Source organism: Melanerpes formicivorus, unplaced genomic scaffold, assembly GCF_026170545.1.
Source record: "Melanerpes formicivorus ecotype bairdi unplaced genomic scaffold, bMelFor1.0.p_v2 SCAF_39, whole genome shotgun sequence".
In the NCBI taxonomy this organism is placed as follows: Eukaryota; Metazoa; Chordata; class Aves; order Piciformes; family Picidae; genus Melanerpes; species Melanerpes formicivorus.
In genome coordinates, this window is record NW_027142391.1 from 3,783,853 (window position 1) to 3,804,729 (window position 20,877).

Here is a 20,877-nt window from a genome sequence, read left to right on the forward strand (position 1 = left end):
ATTAATGAGTGGCTAGGATTAATTAGTAATGAGTTGCCTTGCCTTGCCTTGCCTTGCCTTGCCTTGCCTTGCCTCCCCCTCCCAGGCAAGCAGGGTTTACACTTCTCCCTCTCTCCACCCCCAGAGGAAGGCAAGGGAGCTGCTGAGGTTCCCCCAGGCTCCAAGCAGCAGAGGAGCTGCCCTCGGGGCATGGCGCAGTCTGACCTCCGGCAGCTGGCCCAAGGAGAGGAGGACATCGTGGAGGACTTGGCTTTCTCTGATGAGGACTGAGCCACCCTCACAGCCACCCCTGCCAGAGCTGCTGGCATCACCTGGCCCCCGGCACCTGGAGCTGGGCCTCACAGAGGTGGTAAGAGCGAGCCCAGGGGCAGCCCAGCCCCAGGAGCCAGCCCAGCCCTGGGGGGCACAGCAGAGAGCTCCTCCTGGGCCTGGGGGAGCATTTTCTGCCAGTTCTGGGTTTGGTACTGGTCAAACTGTGGTCATGGCAAGGCCAGCAACACTGCTCAGCACTGCTAATAAAAAGGCCTCATTAAAATCTGCTGCTTTAAGTAGCACAGGCTCCAGGTCCAGCTCCTGCTGGGAGCTGCCCAAAGGGAAGGAAGGAAGGAAGGGGAAGTTCTTCTCTCCAAGGGTCCTCTTCTCTCTTCCCTCTCACCCTCTGCTTCAATCTGGAGCCCTCCCCAACCCCTCCCTTTTGCCACCAAGTCCTCCAGGGCTGCATGGAGTGGTTGAGAGCTTTGTCTCTTCCCTGCACACAGAAGGAGGCCTTGCTCAGGAGCAGCTCCCTCAGTCCCACCCCTTGGAGACCCTTCAGCCTTCCTCCTCCTGCTCTTCCTCTTTTCATGGGGTCAGCAGCACAGCTCAGACAAAAGCCCTCCTGGCCTGGAGCCTGCTGTGTCACCCCCAGCTCTCAGTGCCAGCAGCTTGGGTGTGTGCAGAGAGCCCAAGTGCTGCTCCTTGCCTGCTTCCAGCCATCATTACTGCCAATCACTGCTGCAGCACAGCCTGCTGGGCTCCTGGCTCCTTTCAGAGCCTTGCTGGAGCTAGACTAGGGCCAGAGCTGCTTTTTCCCAGCTGCAATTACAGTAATTACTAGACCTGCCCTTCCTAGACACTCACCCAGCTACCTTTTGTCCTGGAAGTGGGAGGAAGTAACCTCAGAAATTAGTAATTTGGGGTTTATTATTAACATCCTCATTACTGCCATGAGTGCTGACAGCCCTCTCTGAGGGGGGGCCAAGCACCTGCTGCTGCAGCAGGGAGCTTCAGCAGTGCTCCAGCCTGAGGTTTTCCTACAGCTGGTTAAAGCCTCTTGCCCTCCAGAAATCACAGAGGGGAGGAGCTGGGGGAGAGAGCCTGGGGGGATGGGATGGGGTAGGGTAGGGGGAGGGTAGGGTAGGATAGGGTAAGGTAGGGTAAGGATAAGGTAGGGTAGGGTAAGGGTAGGGTAGGATAGGATAGGGTAGGGTTAGGGTAGTGTAGGATGGGGTAGGGTAGGATAGGATAAACCAGGTTGGAAGAGACCTTTGAGCTCATCCACTCCAACCTATTATCCACCACCACCTAATCAACTAACCCATGGCACCAAGCTCCCCATCCAGACTCCTCCTGAACACCTCCAGGGATGGGGACTCCACCACCCCCCTGGGCAGCACATCCCAGTGGCAAACAACTCTGCAGAATTTCTTCCTCACCTCCAGCCTAAACCTCCCCTGGCACAGCTTGAGACTGTGGCCTCTTGTTCTGGTGCTGCTTGCCTGGGAGAAGAGACCAACCCCCACCTGGCTACAACCTCCCTGCAGGGAGTTGGAGAGAGCAAGAAGGTCTCCCCTGAGCCTCCTCTTCTTCAGGCTAAGCAACCCCAGCTCCCTCAGCCTCTCCTCCCAGGGCTGTGCTCCAGACCCCTCCCCAGCTTCCTTGCCCTTCTCAACATCCTCTTCTCCCTCAGCCTCTCCTCCCAGAGCTTGTGTTCCAAATCCCTCACCAACTTTGTTGCCCAAGGGGCAAAGGCTTCCAACTAGAAAAGAGCAGGTTTAGGACCAGAGCACCTTAAGAGTTGTTTCCTGGATGCTTGCTGCTCCCTTGCTGCCTCAGGAGGTGAAATCACAGCCAGAAGATGAGGAAGCAATCCTGTACAGGGAGGGTGGGGGAGACACTGGAAGGGGTTGCCCAGGGTGGTGGTTGAGGCCCCATCCCTGGAGGTATTTGAAGTGAGGCCCAAGAGGGCTCTGGGCAGCCTGCTCCAGCGGAGGCTGTCCCTGCTGGCTGCAGAGGGTTTGGACTGGATGACCTTGGGAGGTTCCCTTCCCCCCAGACCATTCTGTGGAAAAGCCTTAACTTACCTTTTCTGCCAGAAAAGGAAGGAGTTGGCTTTTCCTCTTGCTCTGACTCAGCTGCCCCAAGGTGCTGGTTGGGAACCAACCACAGAGCTGTCAGGGTTGGAAGGGACCTCAAGGCTCAGCCACTTCCAACCCCCTGCCACAGGCAGGGACACCTCACACTGCAGCAGGCTGCTCACAGCCACAGCTGGGGCTGTTCAGTCTGGAGAAGAGAAGGCTCCCAGGTGACCTCATTGTGGCCTTCCAGGATCTGAAGGGGGCTACAGGAAGGCTGGGGAGGGACTGCTCAGGATCTCAGGCAGTGATAGGACTAGGGGGAATGGAATGAAGCTGGAGGTGGGGAGATTCAGGCTGGAGGTGAGGAGGAAGTTCTTCCCCAGGAGAGTGGTGAAGCCCTGGAATGGGTTGTGCAGGGAGGTGGTTGGGGCCCCGTCCCTGGAGGTGTTTAAGGCCAGGCTGGATGAGGCTCTGGCCAGGCTGATCTAGTGTGGGGTGTCCCTGCCCATGGCAGGGGGGCTGGAACTGGCTGACCCTTGTGGTCCCTTCCCACCCTGACTCATACTATGATACATCCAGCCTGGCCTTAACCTCCATGGCTGAGCCTTCCACCATCCTCCCTGAGCAATCTGTGCCAGGCTCTCACCCCCTAAGCTTTCAGAGACCAGAAATGGAGGCAACACCAAGGGAGGTGAGGAGGAAGTTCTTTTCTTCCCCATGAGAGTGGTGAAGCCCTGGAATGGGTTGTCCAGGGAGGTGGTTGAGGCCCCAGCCCAGGAGGTGTTTAAGCCCAGGCTGGCTGAGGCTCTGGCCAGGCTGATCTAGTGTGGGGTGTCCCTGCCCATGGCAGGGGGGCTGGAACTGGCTGATCCTTGTGGCCCCTTCCAACCCTGATGCTATGACACCATGATAAGCATTGACACCACTCCCCCCCACAGCCCTCCCAACCTCCAGAGGCTGCTTTGGGGCAGGAAGCTGAGCCCCAGGGGGGGTACATTCAGTGATCCTTTTCCTTTTCTTTGCTTTTTTTTTATTGAAATCCATTGCTGGGCAGCCTCCTCAGCAGTCTCCTGCTTAGTAATCATCTCTTTTTTTTTCTCCTCTTCTGTTCTGTCTCAGGGTGATGTGATGGAGAATGACTTTTGGTGGTGGGTGGGTGGTTGGGTTACAATAGAAAGAAGCCAAGGGCACCCTCCCCAAGCTCGTTGGGGAAGAAAGAAAGGACCTGCAGCACGTGCAACCTTGCCACCCCCACCCTCCCCTCCCCTCCCTCCCCCCAAAAGAGAAAACCAAACCCAAAGGAAACCAACCAAAACCCAAAGAAAAGGCAAAAATAAAGAGGGGAGGGGGAGAGAGAGAGAGGGAAGTACCACATGTGATTGTTGTTCACAACTGTACAAGTCCCAGGAGATCATCACCCCCCCATCTCCTTCACAGTAGTAAAAAACATCTCTACCACCCCTGGAGTCCTCCCTCCCCCCAACCCTCACCCCCAGCAGCCTTCTCCCTCCCCCTGCCTGCTCAGCCCTCCTCGGGCTGCTGGTCCCCACAGCAGGCCACAATGTGCAACTCCAGCCAGCCCTGGGCCAAGGCTTGGGAAAGAATCCCCTCCCTCCACCCCAAACCAACCCAACACAACCCTCCCCCACCAACCAAAATCAAATCCCCCACCCCCCAGCTGTAGCAATGAGTCTTGGAGAGGTGAAGGAGGGAGGGGAGGCTCTGGCCCACCCCGGCACACCAACTCTTTGTGTCTGTTGTGGGGGGGAGGGGGGAACCAAACCAAAACCAAAACAACCACAGCACTCCAACCTCTGCAGGGCTGGAGGAGGAGGAGGAGGAGGCAGAGTCCATTCTCTTCTCTTGTGTGCCTGTGGGACAGACAGCAGCAAGCCACCAGTGCTGGACCCATCCCCACTGAAGTAAACATGGACCGGACCTTGCCTTTGCTCTTCTGCTTTCTTCTTCTTCCTTCTTCTTCTTTCTTCTTCTTTTCCCTTTCTTTTTAGTTTCTTTTTTGTCTTTGGTATTGTTTTCAAAGTTGCTAGAGATGCATAGACACCTGAATGAGGAGCTGAGGAGAGTTGCCAGGGAGGAGGAGGAGGAGCTCTTGGAGAAGGTGGTTGGTTGGTTTGTGAAGGGTTGGTTTTGCTCAAGGGTGCTGAGGACCATGGGGAGGTGCAGTGAGCCTTCCCCTTCCTGCTTGGCTTCACAGCCAGGGGGGTCCTGGCAGCCATGTCTCTCTGAAGGCCATCCAGTCCCTGTCCATGGCTCTCCAGGCCAGACTGGTGAGCAAGAGGAGGGGTGAAGGGCGAGGGGAAGGCTGCTGCCCTCCTCTCCAACTCTTCGCTCGGCGGCGCCCGGGGTACATCTTTGGATCATTTTTGCTTCCCTTCCTCCGACTCTTTACAACTTCTCTGTGTGGGGTTGAGTGTTGGAAACCAAAAGCAAATGCATCCAAAAGAAGAAAACAAGGAAAGAAACAAAACAAATACCCAAGCAAAGCAGGAGAGCCCTCCCTGGCCTCGCTGCGGCGCCCGGGGAGGCGGCGCCCGGGCCGGCCGCTCCCGCTGCCCCTCCAGGGTGTCCGACTGCAGCTCAGTCCCAGCAGCAGGCAGGAACCGGCCTGCAGTTAGGAGGGGGGCTTGGTGGTGTCGTTGAGGCCGGGCAGGAGGGAGGGGTTGCCGTTTTCCTGCTTTGGGGAGACCCTGCTGGCGGGGGGCAGGCTGCTGAAGGGGGAGGCCACGCTGCCCGTGGAGGACGGCCGCAGCTCGGCCGCCGGCAGCTCCCGCTCCGGGGGCCGCAAGCCGGGGGGCTGCAGGGGGAAAGCCATGGGGAAGCCTGCCATGTACAGCACTCTGCCCACTCTCTTGGCCACCTGTGGAGGGGGGGAGAAACAAAAACAACAGGAGGAAATAAATGCAGGAGGCTAAAAGGGCAGAGGAGAGGCAGCAACTGCCTGCAGGAACCTCGAGCAGCTGCCTGCAGGAACCTCGAGCAGCTGCGTGGTGATGCGGCGAGGGCAGGGGACACTGCAGGTGTCATAGGATCAGTCAGGGGTGGAAGGGACCACAAGGATCAGCCAGTTCCAACCCCCCTGCCATGGGCAGGGACACCCCACACTAGATCAGCCTGGCCAGAGCCTCATCCAGCCTGGGTGGAAGAGCAAAGGCACAGAGAATGGGCTGGGGTGGAAGGCAGCTGGAAGATCATCCAGCTCCAACCCTCTGCCATGGGCAGGGACACCTCCCACTGGGCCAGGCTGCTCAAGGCCTCATCCAGCCTGGCCTTGAATACCTTCACAGAGGGGACATACCTCAACCTCTCCCTGGGCAACATGTTCCACTGTCTCCCCACCCTCACTGCAAAGAATTTGTTCCTCAGCTCCAGTCTCCCTCTCCCCTCCTCAGGCTTGAAGCCACTGTCCCTCCTCCTGCAGGCAGCCTAGAGGCTGTCTTCAGCTGAAGATGGGCTGAGTGATTCCTCCCCCTTCTGTTATTTCATTAACAGGCACCACTGGCTGGACAATTTGCTAGCCCTGTTCTGTTCTGCCTCTGCTAAGCCAGCAGGACAGCACACAGTGTCCACTGCTGCAGAGCAGGAATTGCTCTTAAGGAAGGGGGGGAAGCTGGGGGGGGGGAAGTTGGGACACTAAAAAACAAGAGAGGTGAGGGAGAAAAATGAATGTGGCTAGAGGGTAGCTGCTGTTAACTGCACAGGAAACTGTAAGCCTCCAACCTCTGGGGTTGAGGGGGGGAAAAAAAACCTCTCCTGCAAGTTCTTGCCTCCCAGCAAGGGCCAAAAGGCCCCCCCCAGCCCTCCAGCACCTCCCCAGCCCTCCAGCACCTCCCCAGCTGGTTCACATTTAAGCTTAAACAAAAACACAGCCTTGTGCTCACAGCCCAGACAACTGCAGCATTATTCCCAGGGAGCACCATCAGGGCCTTGCTCCCCACTTACTCTCCCACCCCCCCCAAGCCACCCTTGCTTATTACAGAGCTCTAAACACTCCTGATTGCATGGAAGCAGGGAGGGAGGGAGGGTTTCTTACCTCTTTTCAGCCCCTACCTCATATTGCCCACCCCCTCCTGTCCCCAGATCTGAGCTGGGAAGGCCTGGGAGCTGTTTGGCATTCTCTGGTTTTTAAGCAACAGCAGAGCTTTTATTTCCTGCAGGATTGCCCCCCAGGGACCAATTGCCCACAGAACCTTTTTATTAGACCCCTCATAAACAGTGAGGGGCTGCAGGGAAAGCAGTAAAGTTGCTCTCTCTCTCTTTTGTGTGTGTGTTTTAACATCATCTAGCAAGGGTAGAGCTGGTGGGATGGGGAGAGGGGGGGAAAGCTGTGCCAGGAGAGTGACAGAGCAGCCACATGCATGGTACTGTCACAGCTCCTTGCATGGCATCAGCCCCTGGGGGACTGCAGCAGCAGCTCAGCCTCTTCCTGACATCTGTCAGAAGCTATTTTCTGATCATTAAGATGGGAGCAAATGAAGCAGCTAGCAGAGAGCTGCTAGATCTGGGTCCAAGCAAAGGGAAAGTGGAGGTGGCTGAAAGGGAAGTGCCCATGGCTGCCAGCTCCAGAAAGCAGGGAAAGAGCAAAGCAGAGCTCTGCAGGCAGAGACTTGGGAGCCAAGTCAGGGAGGGGAGGAAGGAAAGCAACATCACTGAAGGCACAGCAGCAAAGTCTGCTGAGGAGGAAGGAAACAGCTCCCTAAGAGAGTCAGAGAATGGCTTGGGTTGGAGGGGACCTTAAAGTCCAGTCCATGGCAGGGACACCTCCCACCAGCCCAGGCTGCTCAAGGCCTCATCCAGCCTGGCCTTCAACACCTCCAGGGAGGGAGCATCCACAGCCTCCCTGGGCAGCCCCTTCCAGTGTCTCCCCACCCTCACTGCAAACAATTTCTTCCTAATCTCCAGGCTCTAATCTCTCCTCTGCCAGCTCAAAGCTCTTTTGCCTCATTCTGTCACTGCAAGCACTTGTTCTGAGTCCCTTCCCAGCTTCCTTGTAGCTCCTTTTCAGACTTGTTCCTCATCTCCTGTCTCTGTCTGCCCTCTTCCAGCTCAAAGCCACTGGCCTCATCCTGGCACTAGGAAGCCCCTGTTGGAAGTCCCTCCCCAGCTCTCAAGGGGAGCACCTGACTAACTCCCACAGACTTCCACTTCCAGTGTACCAAGATGAAGCAAAGAGCAGAAGCAGGGAGGTGTGGTGTGGGAGGAGGGTGGCACAGCCCATCAGCAAGCTGTGACCAGCCAGAGACAGAAATGCTACAGCTGGCTACAGCCAAGAAGGGAAGGAGCTGCTCCATTACTCCTTGGGGAGGGAAGAGTCATCAAGAGCTGCTGCTGAGATGTGTTCCATGCATGTGGGCTTCAGGCCTCACTAAAAAGGAGAAGCAGCCAGAGAGCTGGGAGGGGAATGGGCAGCAGAAAGACATCCAGAAGAGAAAAGGAGCCAGCTGGTTCCTGAGGTGGCTTCCCCTGGTTCTTTAGGTACTTCAGGGCTACTTTCAGGCTTACCTGATTTGAAACCATCTCCCCTGCCTCCCCTGTTCACAGCTTTGCTTCTTTGCTGGCTGGTGGTTGTGGGAACAGCCTGGCTGATCATTAACTCCTGCCTCCCTGGCTGCTCCAAGCAGGAGCTGGCCCTTGTCAGGAGTTCCCCACTGCCTCCCTGTCACTGCCTCCCTCTCACTGCCTCCCTCTCACTGCCTCCCTCTCACTGCCTCCCACCACTTCTGGAAGCACAGAGCTGCTGTGGTGAGAAAAGGCCTCTGAGACCTTAGAGTCCAACCAGCAGCCTAACACCACCAACCCCTGACCCCAGGTGCCATGGCCACACCTTTCCTGAACACCTCCTCCAGGGATGGGGACTCCACCTCCACCTGGCCTGGCTGTTCCAACACTTGTCCTGAACTACTTCTTGCTGCCCTTGGACACCAACCATTCATAGAATCAATAAGGTTGGAAAAGACCTCAGAGAGCACCAAGTCCAAGCTGGCATCCAACACCTCCTGACAGCTACACCGTGGCTCCAAGTGCCACATCCAGTCCCCTCCTGAACACCTCCAGGGATGGGGACTCCACCACCTCCCTGGGCAGCACATTCCAACAGCTAACAACTCCCTCAGGGAAGAACTTCCTCCTCACCTCCAGCCTAAACCTCCCCTGGCACAGCTTGAGACTGTGTCCTCTTGTTCTGGGTGCCTGGGAGAAGAGACCAACCCCCACCTGGCTCCAACCTCCCTTCAGGGAGCTGCAGAGAGCACCAAGGTCTCCCCTGAGCACATTGTTGGTGTTTCACTCCTGCAGCTGCTGTGTGAGTGGCTCCAGGTGAGGAGCACTGTGGAACATGCAGGAGGAGGGGAACCAGGGGGACAAAGCATTCCTGAGTAACAAACTGTAAGCCCTGAACCAGGCCTCTTGCCAGCCCTGTTCCACCCAAGGACAGCTTTAAATTGTCCTACCTGTGACCTGATCTTCAGTGCAGGTCCAAGCTTCAGCCCCATGTTGTTCAGTAAGTGCTCTTCTGTCAGGAGGGGCAGGGTCTCCCCATCAATGGCCTGCTCTCGGAATACCTGCAAGCAAGCAGAGCACAGGTCCAGGCTCAAGCACCAGGGACACCTGCAGGGAGGGCTCAGAGAGCCTCAGTGGTGAAGCAGACCCCTGAGAGGCACATCCAAAGCTGCAGCCACAAGCTGGGAGCCAGCACAGGAAAGGGGACACAGGGGAAGGTGAATTAGGGAGGGGGAACTGGGGCTGGCTGAGGCCACTCAGCTAAAGCTGCACTTTGGTTTTCATTGGGGTGGGGAGTGAGGAAGGTTTAGTTTTGACTCTGAGAGCATCCCCAAGTTGAGCATCCCACCAAACAAAGGGGACCACTAAGGGGGAGAGGATCCTGCCCTCCCCACAGCTCCCAGCCCTTCCCCACAGCTCCCAGCCCTCCCCACAGCTCCCACTGACCACAGAATGCTTTGGGCTGGAAAGGACCTCTGCAGAGCTGGAGTCCAACCCCCCTCCCCTTGCTAAAGCAGGGTCACCCAGGGCAGGCTGTGCAGGGATACAGCTGGGTGAGGTTTGAAGTGCTCCAGAAGAGGCTTTATGACCTCTCTGTGCAGCCTGCTCCACCACCCTCCAAGCAAAGAGGCTTTTCCTTATGCTAAAGTGAAAATGTGGCATCACAGAATGTTGGGGGTTGGAAGGGACCTCAGGAGATCATCCAGGCCAACCCCCCCTGCCACAGCAGGGTCACCCAGGGCAGGGCACCCAGGAACACAGCCAGGTGGGGCTTGCAAATCTCCAGAGGAGACTCCACCATCTCTGGGCAGCCTGCCCCTGGGCTCCAGCACCTTTAGAGTAAAGAAGTTTCTCCTCACATTGAGGAATCATCAGAGCTGGTGAAGCTCTCTCCCAAGGCCACCAAGTCCAACCATCAACACAGCAAATCTCTTCCCCCTTTCCCAGGCAGCTGAGGGAAGCAGAACCTGGTGATGTGCACACAAATAAGCACAGCACTGACAGCAGGGCTGCTGTGCTCTGAGCAGATGGTAGCTGCAGAATCACACAACCACCAAGGCTGGAAGAGACCTCCAAGTCCAGCCTGGCACCACAGACTGCTGACTAACCCATGGCACCAAGTGCCACGTCCAATCCCCTCTTGCACACCTCAGAGGGGCACATTCTACCAGCCCCAGCCGTGCCAGGGCCTCCACTGGTTTAACACAGCCCTCAGGACAGCAAGCAAGGCCTTGGCCTGGCCTCTCTCTGCCCTTCCCACCCAGGCTGTGCTGTGTTGGGAAGGTGCAGGTCTGGGGACGTGGCCCTGCTGCTGCACTCTTCACACACACAGCAGAGCCAGGCTGCCAGCAGCCTCCTCTGGACCTGCAGGCTCCATCCTTCCCTCCTGCCATCACTTGGTGCCTGAGCCAGCAGGCTCCCCTCGGGGCTGGGAGCTGGCAGGCAGCAGCCTGGTTCCTCCTACTGAAACCCCCCACACCTCCACTCTGAGGCACTTGCTTCACACCCCAGCTCATACTGGATGCTGGCCCAGATGAAGTGTCTGCAGGGCCAGATCCTGCTGTCTCCATGGCTCTTGTGTAGCATCAGCATTGCTGAACACTCTGGCAAGGGCTGGAGGGGGGGATTCAGTTCAGCTCAGTTTCCTCCAAGGGCTTCTCTTCTGGATGAGGCTCTGGCCAGGCTGATCCAGTGTGAGGTGTCCCTGCCCATGGCAGGGGGGTTGGAACTGGCTGATCCTTGTGGTCCCTTCCACCCCTGACTGATTCTATGGCTCTAAATGTGCTGCTGTAGCTCTGCTTTCATGCAATCAGAGAATGGGTTGGGTTGGAAGTGAGCTCCAGAGCTCATCCAGTCCAACCCTCCTGCACTCAGCAGGGACATCCTCCACTAGGTCAGGTTGCTCAGAGCCCTGTCCAGCCTCACCTTGAGGCTCTGGCCAGGCTGATCTAGTGTAGGGTGTCCCTGCCCATGGCAGGGGGGTTGGAACTGGCTGATCCTTGTGGTCCCTTCCAACCCTGACTGATTCTATGATTCTCTTCCAGCAGCAGAGCACAGCCCAGAGCCAGCCCTTTGGAGAGGGGCAGTGGCTGCTGGAGCCAAGGCAGCTGAGCTGCTGCAAGTGGGTTTTATTGCTGGACTGCCCCAGCAGAGCTGCCCCTGCCTGCAGCCACGTGTTGCTGCTCTCTGACCTAGCAGAGCTTGCTAGAGCCCATCTCTGTTCCCTCCCCTGGGAGCCAAAGGCCTTCCCCTTTGCCCTGCATTAAAACCCTCCATGAAAAGCCTTCAGCTTGAGGACAGCAGCCCCTTGGGTGTCCCCCCCAGGTCCTGCTCCACTGCAGGGACAAAGGTGAATGCTGGCAGGGGCTGCCATCAGTCAGCTTTTGGAGGCTTGGGTTTTGGGTTGGGGTTTTTTCTTGCTGAAGCTTTGTTTTGCCTGCAGCATGGCTCTTCAAATGCCCAGCATCACCACCAGCCTCCTGCTGGGTTTCTCCTGGCAGGGAGGAGCCTGCAGAGCAGTGCCAGACCTGCCCCCAGGAGCTGTGGTTTGGCAGAAGAGGACACAAGGCAGCTCTGCAGGTTTCAAGGCACAGAGCTGGGTCAGCCCTGAGCTCTGCCATTTCACAGAGTGGGGGAAAAAAGAGAAGAGAACAACCCCCAGAGCTGTTCAACCTATAAACAGGGGGCAGGGAAAACCATCCTCAGCCTCTGCACACTGCAGCACAGCCAGGCCACCACAGGAGGCTGTGTGCAGCAGCTCCAATTAGCATCCAACAGGCACTGAAGACATGGAGCCTGGAGAAGAGGAGGCTCAGGGGAGACCACATTGCTCTCTCCAACTCCCTGAAGGGAGGCTGTAGCCAGCTGGGGGTTGGGCTCTTCTCCCAGGCAAGCAGCACCAGAACAAGAGGACACAGTCTCAAGCTGTGCCAGGGCAAGTTTAGGCTGGAGGTGAGGAGAAAGTTCTTCCCATAAAGAGAGATTGGCCACTGGGATGTGCTGCCCAGGGAGGTGGTGGAGTCCCCATCCCTGGAGGTGTTCAAGAGGGGATTGGATGTGGCACTTGGAGCCATGGTTTAGCTGTCAGGAGGTGCTGGGTGCCAGGTTGGACTTGATGATCCCTGAGGTCTTTTCCAACCTTATTGATTCTATGACACCACTGAAGCTCTCTGCTGTCTGTTGGGTCCTTCCCCACTGGTGTCCCCAGCTGGTGTGGAAGGTGTCACTGGAGGAGTCCTCTGCAGGGTTGCTGCATTCTAAGAGCTCTGCACATCCTATCCTGCCCTGACTCAGAAGCTTGGCAGGGGGACTGCCCTCAAATGATCCTCAGGGCTCCCTTCCCTGTGATTCTCTGATTCTAACCCTGGGCTCCATTCCCCAGCACAGGAGTGCAGGCAGACTGCAGTGGCACACTCAGGAGCAGAGTTTGGGGTGCTGGGCCCAATGTTTGGGAGCTGTGTATTTGGGTTTTGGAGCCTTCTGCTTGAGCTCTCTGCAGCACAGACTGCAGCCCACTCATGTTCACTCCTGAATCCATCACCACCCCCAGATCATCCCCACTAAATCCAGCTCCTCAGCTCCCCCCTGCAGAGGCCTGCTGCTTCTCACTCCCATCAACACCTATCCATCCACCATCTGCTCTTAACCAGTGTCCTTTCCCTGCCTCTCTCCATAACCACAGCCTGACCCTTCTCTCTTCCACGCCCCCAGCCGCCCTGACCCGCTCCCAAGCACAACCCAAACCTCTCTCCTTCCCCCTGGGGAGTGTCAGCTGCATCCCACCTCCACAGCCAGCATTTCCCTTCCCTGAGCACAGGCACACAGCTGTCTGCTCAGGAGCAGCACTGGGCTTAGAGGGGCTTGCAACAAACCACCCTGGGAGGGGACCAGCATCTGGGTGAGGGGGTAAGGAAGGACAGACCTTAAACTGCAAGCACAACATCCCTCACCTGAGCAGGAATGGGGAGGGGAGGGACAGTTCCAGCTCTCCACTTCCCCATCCCCTTGGGAGGGTTGTAAACAACATGCACCTTTCCCCAGGACCTGAAGGGCATCATCCCCCCAGAGCCAGCCAGGCACACTGCTCTCCTGACTGGAGGTCCCAGGGGTGCTCAGCCTGACCCCCCCTCAAGGAACAGGACAGGACTAACAGAGAGAGACAGCAAGAGCCAGAGATGGGCAGACAGCAGGTGTTTAGCCATCACATTTCAGGCAGCCTGGATGTCAAAGCACAGCTCTGCACCCAGTTGTCACCAGAGAAGCTCCTCCTGAAGTGGCAGGAAGTCCAGAAAGCAAACTGCTGCTCTGCTCCCTGCCTTCCAAGGCCTGTTCTGAGCCTGGGATGTGTCTCTGCTGCAAGGCTGGATTGCCCTGAGCTTTGGCCCTCTGCCTCTCTGCCACTTGCAGTCCCTCCCTGCTAAGCACACTCTACCCTCTGCACAGGGCTGTGCCAGACAGCTCAGGAATCTCTGCCCTCACAGGTGGTGCCTTCCCTCAGTGGGGCTTTTACTGGGGGCTCCAGCAGATCTGGAGGAGGAAAACACAGGCTTGCTTTTTGTGTTGCACCTCATGACCTCACACTGAGCAGGCCTGATGAAGCCCCTCCACCACTGATGGTGTTTCAACTCCCCTCTAATGAGCCTGCAAATCACAGCCACCATCACTCCAGTGTCACCTGGGGGTTACTGTGATGCTTGGTGCCAGCAGGCTCTTCTCACCACCTCACTCTGCCACTACAGTGCTCTGGGGTGCACCTTCTGCCTGGCTACTGCCACCCTCAGGCTGCTCAGCCCAGTGAAGGGGCTACCTGACAGCCCTCCCCTCAGTCCAGCTGCTCCACACAAAGCCATCACTGTGCTGCTCAGGGAGAGATGACATCAAGCCACTGACCACAACCAACCCTGCAACTCCCAACCTTCCCCTCACTCCCAGCTTCTCCTATCACACTTACTGTTACCCAGGGCTTGGAAGGAGAGAAGGAAGGGGGCCTGGAGGGCAAGGAGAAGGAGAAGGAAAGGGGCCTGGAGGGCAAGGAGAAGGAGAAGGAAAGGGGCCTGGAGGGCAAGGAGAAGGAAAGGGGCCTGGAGGGCACGGAGAAGAAGGAGGAAGGGGGCCTGGAGGGCAAGGAGGAGGAGAAGGAAGGGGGCCTGGGGGGCAAAGGGAAGGAGAAGGAAGGGGGCCTGGGGGGCAAGGAGAAGGAGAAGGGGAGAAGGAGAAGGAGAAGGGGAGAAGGAGAAGGAGAAGGGGAGAAGGAGAAGGAGAAGGGGAGAAGGAGAGAAGGAGAAGGGGAGAAGGAGAAGGAGAAGGGGAGAAGGGGAAGGAGAAGGAGAAGGGGAGAAGGAGAAGGAGAAGGGGAGAAGGAGAAGGAGAAGGGGAGAAGGAGAAGGAGAAGGGGAGAAGGAGAAGGGGAGAAGGAGAAGGAGAAGGGGAGAAGGAGAGAAGGAGAGAAGGGGAGAAGGAGAAGGAGAAGGAGAAGGAGAAGGAGAAGGAGAAGGAGAAGGAGAAGGGGAGAAGGGGAGAAGGGGAGAAGGGGAGAAGGGGAGAAGGGGAGAAGGGGAGAAGGGGAGAAGGAGAAGGAGAAGGAGAAGGAGAAGGAGAAGGAGAAGGGGCCTGGAGGGCAAAGAGAAGGAGAAGGGGCCTGGAGGGCAAAGAGAAGGAGAAGGAAGGGGGCCTGGAGGGCAAAGAGAAGGAGAAGCAAGGGGGCCTGGAGGGCAAAGAGAAGGAGAAGCAAGGGGGCCTGGAGGGCAAAGAGAAGGAGAAGCAAGGGGGCCTGGAGGGCAAAGAGAAGGAGAAGCAAGGGGGCCTGGAGGGCAAAGAGAAGGAGAAGCAAGGGGGCCTGGAGGGCAGCTGTTCCTCCTATGATGCCCCTGAGGCCAGTGCAAGCTTTACCTGAGTGTACTCAGTGCAGCCAGACAAGTTGGACACGAAGCTGCACACATCATCCACCGTCCATTTGCTGATGTCTTCCAGCGCAGGGCTTTCCTCACCATCCAGAAACAGACCTCCCATGGTGCCTGGATTGTTTGGAGTTGGGGAGTGGGGAGGGGGGGAAGGGAGAAAGAAACATAAATCATTAAAATCCCACATGGACAACAACTGGGCTGCAATCTGAATATTCCTCTCTAGCCACACATTCATCTTTAATGACCTGTCAATTACGGCGCTGGGCAGGGTCAATCCAGAAGGCCTCTTCCTCCTGGAGGTCCCCAGCTTAGAAAGGAGGAGGGGGGGCAGAGGGAAAAGGGGGGGGAGAGAAAAAAAAACCCTAGCTAATGCATTTCATGTGTTTAATGTGCTTCAGCTGCAAGGGAAGAACTGGGGGAGGGGAGAGAAAAGAGGAGGGGGGAGGGAGAAGCCCAAGCCCGGAGCAGCCTTCGCGCCGCACGCACCGCAAAGCGGAAAACTCTGCCTGCCCTGTGGGCTTCTCTCCCCCAGCCCTCCTCCTGGCTACGTGCTGGGAATGACAACACAGCCCAGCACCTCTCCCTGGTGGCCCTTGCTGGGGAGTGAATCACCAGAGAACATCTTGCTCTTCCCCCCCCACAGTCGCCAGCCCAGCCCAGCCCAGCCCGAGACGTCCAGGGGATTCGGTCTGCCCCAAGGCAAGCGCTGGCTCAGAGCCACCCCCTCACCCACCCCTGCCCACCACAGCTGGGCACCTCTCCTGGCCAAGCATCCTGGTGGGTGATGGGCTGATGCCCTGGCAGCCCCTGGCAGGGGCTGAAGGCAGCACAGCACAGCTCAGCTCCAGCCTCTGTGTCAATCCTCCGCAACGCAACAGCGGTTCAGGTCCCAGCCCTGTCAGCGCGGATGAAGCTGAAGGGCTCCAAGAGGCTGGAGGGAAGTCCCCCCCCGCCCCTCCTGCCCCCTCCACCCTGCCATCACCAGGGGCTGACAGCACGGGGTGTGCACAGGGGGAGAAAGCAGCCTGGAGGTGGGAGAGGAGCTGGAGGAGAGGCAGTGAGAATGGCTGAAGGAAGAGCAGCCAGGTAAGCACTGCCTGCTGCAGCCTGTCCGAGGGAAGAGGCAGCAACAACAGCTCAGGAAGGGACTCAGGTCCAGAAAACATCAGCTCAGAGGGGGAAAAGAAAGATAGGGGAAAATCTGAGCAGGGTAGATTTAGATTGAAGACCAAAAGAAGTTCTTTAGAGTGAGGGAGGTGAGACACTGGAAGGGGCTGCCCAGAGAGGCTGTGGATGCCTCATCCCTGGACGAGGCTGAACGAGGCCTGGAGCAAGCTGGGCTGGTGGGAGGTGTCCCTGCCCATGGCAGGGGGTTGGGACTGGATGATCTGTAAGGTCCCTTCCCAGCCTCAACCACCCTATGGTTCTATGAAAACCACAACCAACCTGTGGAACTCACTGCTGCATGAAATGCAGACCAAGAGATGAGGAGGCTGCACACAGGGAGGAGGACATCCCTGATTACAGAGGTGCTTCAGCAGCTGAAGCAAGAGGCCAAAGAGAAAACTTCTCCCAGAGGTCCAGCATGACAAAACTCTCTGTCCTGGAGGCTTGATGTTTGTGCCTGAGGCACTGGCTCAGCACCATGCATGGAACCCCTTGCTGGTACTCCTTCACTCCCACCCACAGCAGGCTGGCAGCACAAGTAAGGAGAGGATAAAGTGGGATGCAACAACATGATGATGGGGAACAGGCCTGGAGAATGAGGAGCAGCTGCCCCAGGGTTCCAGCACCCTCACAGCAATGATTTTCCCTATGTTCAAGTGAAACCCCCCTGGGTTCCAGTTTGTGCCCACTGCCCCTTGGCCTATCCCTGGGCACCGCTGAAAGGAGCCCTGCCCTTTCCCCTTGCCCTCCACCCCTCTCAGGCTGCTCCTTTCCATCTCAACAGCTCCAGGGCTCTCAGCCTTTCTTCCTCACAGAGCTGCTCCAGGCCCCTCAGCATCTTTGTAGCCTCCTCTGGACTCTTTCCAGTAGTTCCCAGTCACTCTTGAACTGGGAAGCCCAGCCCTGGACACAGCACTCCAGGTGTGGCCTCACCGGGGCAGAGCGGATGGGGAGGACGAGAACCTCCCTCGCCTTGCCGGCTCAGTGCCCCTCTCCTCTCCACCCTGTGCCTGCTGCGGACCAGGCAGCTCCTTGCTCTCTTCACAGCCCTTCTGCTCCAGCTAGAAAAAGCCTGGCATTACTTTTGTGTGTGGGTAACAGCTGCAGAGGGAGGTGGAGGCAGGGGAGGTGGAGGCGGAGGCTGCCGCCCAAAAGCCAGCGAGCGCTTTCCTTCCCCTCGGCAGCGCCAGCTCGCAGACAGACAGATGGACACAAGCCCTCATTCTCATTCCTGCTGCATTCCCCTTTCCAGGAGACAAACTCCCAGCTGCTTGTGTTCAGAGTCACAAAACACTCCAAGGGCTGAGGGCTTTTTTGGGATTTCTTTCTGCTGGTTTGGGGGGTGAGGGAGGGAGGGAGAGAGGGAGGGAGGGAGAGAGGGAGGGAGGGAGGGAGGGAGGGAGGGAGGGAGGGAGGGAGGGAGGGAGGGAGGGAGGGAGGGAGGGGAGGGGAGGGGAGGGGAGGGGAGGGGGGCATTGCTTTTTTTCTCCCCCCCCCCCTCCCCCTTTCTCCTTTTTGGAAGGGAGGCTGCAGCCTGGGGAAGGGAGGAAGTGAAACTGCAGTCAGAGAGTGCAGGCACAGCCCCTGCTCGGGTGAGACACCTCCATCTGCAGCCAGAGCCAGCGTCTCAGAGGGGATCTAACAGCCAACTGCTTTAAAATTAGGCACTTCCTTATCCCAAAAGCAAGCCAAGGACTGAATCCCAGCACCACAGTGCTTGGGAGTTGATGCTCCAGTCACCAGCCAGCCAGCCAGCCCCAACCTCAGGGTTTAACCTCAGCCTGCACAAAGAGAAGCTGCTCGGTCCCCACCAAGTCTCACACACTCCACCAGGTCCCCAGCTGGGGTGGGCAGAGATGTGGCCCAGATGCTGCGTCCCCAAGGGGCAGGGGTGATGGTTAGGTGTAAGGATTCCCTCTTGTGCTCACATGCTTGCAATCCTGGAAGCAAATCTGGGATGATTTTTACCCTCAGCCTGCACCCAGGGAGGCTGGCCAGTCCCGGCCAGTCCCACAGCACTTCGCTGGCTCTCCAAGCCAGGGTGGGCAGAGATGTGGCCCAGATGCTGCATCCCCAAGGGGCAGAGACAAGGAGAAGGTGTAAAGCTTTCTCAGAATCACAAAGGCTGGAAAAGACCTTTAAGATCATCAAGTCCAACCATAACCCAACTACCATGACCACTAAATCATGTCCTGAAGCACCACGGTTTGGTGCTTGCACACCTCCAGGGACGGTGACTCCACCACTCCCTGGGCAGCCTGTTCCAACCTTTCACCACTCTCTCTGTAAAGAATTTTTTCCCAGTGTCCAATCTAAACCTCCCCTGGCACAACTTCAACCCATGTCCTCTTATCCTGTTGCTGGTTACTTGGGAGAAGAGACCAACACCAGCTTCACTCCAACCTCCTTCCAGGTAATTATAGAGAGCAATAAGATCTCCCTTCAGCCTTCAGCCTTCTCTTCTCCAGACTAAAACAACCCCACTGCCACAGGTGCTCCTCATATGGTGCCCTCCAAACCCCTCACCAGCCTCACTGTTCTTCTCTAGACACACTCCAGCATCTCAATGTTTTTGTGGTGCCCAGAACTGAACCCAGTACTCAAGCTGTGGCCTCACCAGGGCCAAGCACAGGGGCACCATGACTGCCCTGCTCCTGCTGGATGTGGTGGTTTTGATCCAGGCTACCTGGGCACACTGCTGACTCATGTTCAGACACCCACCAGCACCTACAGATCCTTTTCCACCAGGCTGCTTTCCACCCACTCTACCCCAAGCCTGGAGTGCTCCTTGAGGTCCCCCTCATGCCCACATGCCAGCAACCCTGGCAGCAAAAGGTGAGATCCTTAGCAGGGTTAGTGACAACACCACCAGAGCTGGGCTGGCAGCTCCTTCTCCTGCAGCAGCTTTCCTCCTCTCTGGTTTCCTTTCCTTTGCCTCCTTGCGCCCCCAGAAGAGAGGAAGGGAGAAGCCAGGATGCAGAGGGATGCACTCACAATGTGTGGTGCTCAAGGCTGAGGGCAGGACAGAGCCACTGGTTAGGAACAAGAAATATTTTCCACATACCCACACACAGAGCAAGCAAACCCAGCCAAAATATTTATCTCCCAGAGTTTGTTTTCCCTTCCCATTTGTAGCAGAGAAACAGGGACTGAGGGCTGGAAACATCCCTGGGAGGGGGAAGAGAAACACAAATACCTTGGGTTCTGGCCTATGAGCAATTAGGAAAGCCCCCAGACCCCACAGTGACTGCAGCAGAGCCCAGCCCCAGCAGCTCCACAGAGCAAAGCTGCTCCCAAAGACTTGGTGCACACAGTCAGGGTCGTGGAGCCTGGTGCTCAGCTGTGTGTCCCCCTCCCCACTCCCAGCCTTGGTGCTCCCAACTTCAGCTCTATCAGCAGTCTGGAGCCACCAGAGGCAGGAATGACCCCAGGAAGGATTTCTGCAGGACACCACACAGCTGCTGACTGCAGGGCTCTTACACATGCACAGAAATGGCTCAAGGGGGGAGGTCTGGAGGCTGAGGCTGGGCTCTTCCCAGGGGCACCCAGAGGTTCCACTTGAACTCAAGGAGAACCTTCTTAGCTGTGAGGCTGCTGGAGCCCTGGAGCAGCTGCCCTGAGAGGCTGTGGAGTTTCCTTCTCCAGAGTGATTCCAACCTCCCCCTGGCCACTGTGATGCTGGACAAGGGCTGTGGGTGCCCTGCTTTAGCAGGGGGGTTGGACTGGATGCTCTCCAGAGGTCCCTCCCTACTCCTAGCACGCTGTGGTCCCTCCAGCCTCAGTGTCTATCCCAGCTGCAACTAGGACAGGACCAGCCCTCAGCACACTGCAGCCACTGGCCTTTCCCAGTTCTGAAGTCCCCAGAGCAGAAGGGCTCCTGTCCTTCCCCCACCCCTCCTCAGGCAGCCCCTGCACCATCTGCTCCCTCTCTGCACACGGCTGCCCCCTGCTCTGGCAGCCTGGAGAACGAGAACAAATCGCTGCCAAGTGGCTGGAGGAGACACACCTTCTATTCTAATAATGACATGTCACCAGGTCCTGCTGGGCTGCCAGGAGGCAGAAAGGGCAGCCTCCAGCCCCTGCCAGGCCTCCTCTGTCTCGCTCTATGACAAATGATGCTCCAAGAGGCCGGTAATGGATTACAGAGCATTTCACCAGCTGGGGCCCAGCATGGAGGGACTGAAAAGAATCCATCGGCCCAGGCCAGTGCCTTGTGGACAGGTGTCCGTGTAAAAGTCCTCACCACCCATGCCACAATCCATTTATAATGTCCCTCCCTTCTCCTGATACCCAGCTGCCTCAGAAGAGAAGCCAGAGGCCGAAGAGGTCAGGGAGAGCAACCTCTGTGGCCGTCCCAGGAAGGGAAACCTCTGCCGCGACCCCGGCAGCCAGGCTGGGCCGGGGCGGTCTGTGCTGCACGGAGCAAGCTCACGCCCCTGGCATCACAGGAGGCAACCCAGGTGCCAACTAGGAGACCAGTGCACAAAGCAAACCCAGCTGGCAGGCTGCCCACCTCTGGGTTTAATCAGTTTTGCTCCCCTCCGCTGGCAGCCCTCCCCGCCCCGCGCCCGAGGGCTGGGCTGCGGCGCTGGAAGGCTCCTGTTAATTGCTCTCCAGACTACAGATCGATGGGAGGATTTTAGCCTCCTGCACACTCCATCCTTCACCTTTTCCAAAGGATGGGGCTGGAGGAGGATGGTGGGAGGAGGAGGGGAGGGAGGCTGCTGAAACCTTGACGAGATGAGGTCATTGAGCCGCCGCCAGATCCCCAGAAGGCAGCTCAGGGAATCGACCCAGCTCTGGCTGCCTCATCGATATTCTTCCCCGCAGGACAGAAAACAGCTTTCTGCCTCCAAAGGAGGAGCCTCCCCTTGCTGGAAGGCCAGAGGAACTGCCTGGAACTCAGTGGTCATTTTCAGCCAGCCACATCTCTCCTCTCCTCTCCTCTCTCTGGC

General features: G+C 57.6%; 2 protein-coding genes across 8 annotated transcripts in view; one reads left to right on the plus strand and one right to left on the minus strand.

Annotated features, from left to right (window-relative positions):
* NOC2L (NOC2 like nucleolar associated transcriptional repressor) overlaps window positions 1–535 on the plus strand; it is a 54,724-nt gene extending 54,189 nt beyond the window's left edge. Inside the window, exon 19 of the mRNA XM_068158318.1 lies at window positions 125–535. Within this exon, the coding sequence (XP_068014419.1) occupies window positions 125–270 (146 nt within the window). The 3' untranslated portion in view covers window positions 271–535. The remainder of the gene's footprint in view (window positions 1–124) is intronic.
* A 3,286-nt stretch (window positions 536–3,821) lies between these two features.
* Window positions 3,822–20,877, minus strand: part of SAMD11 (sterile alpha motif domain containing 11) — a 158,919-nt gene continuing 141,863 nt past the window's right edge. For 4 of the 7 annotated variants that reach the window (XM_068158313.1, XM_068158311.1, XM_068158310.1 and 1 more), the window contains 3 exons: window positions 14,742–14,866; window positions 8,804–8,914; window positions 3,822–5,214 (listed from right to left, as the gene is read on the minus strand). In XM_068158313.1, coding sequence (XP_068014414.1) covers window positions 4,969–5,214; window positions 8,804–8,914; window positions 14,742–14,866 — 482 coding nt within the window. In that variant the 3' untranslated portion in view covers window positions 3,822–4,968. The remainder of the gene's footprint in view (window positions 5,215–8,803; window positions 8,915–14,741; window positions 14,867–20,877) is intronic. The other 3 variants (XM_068158317.1, XM_068158314.1, XM_068158316.1) reach the window with 1 other exon arrangement.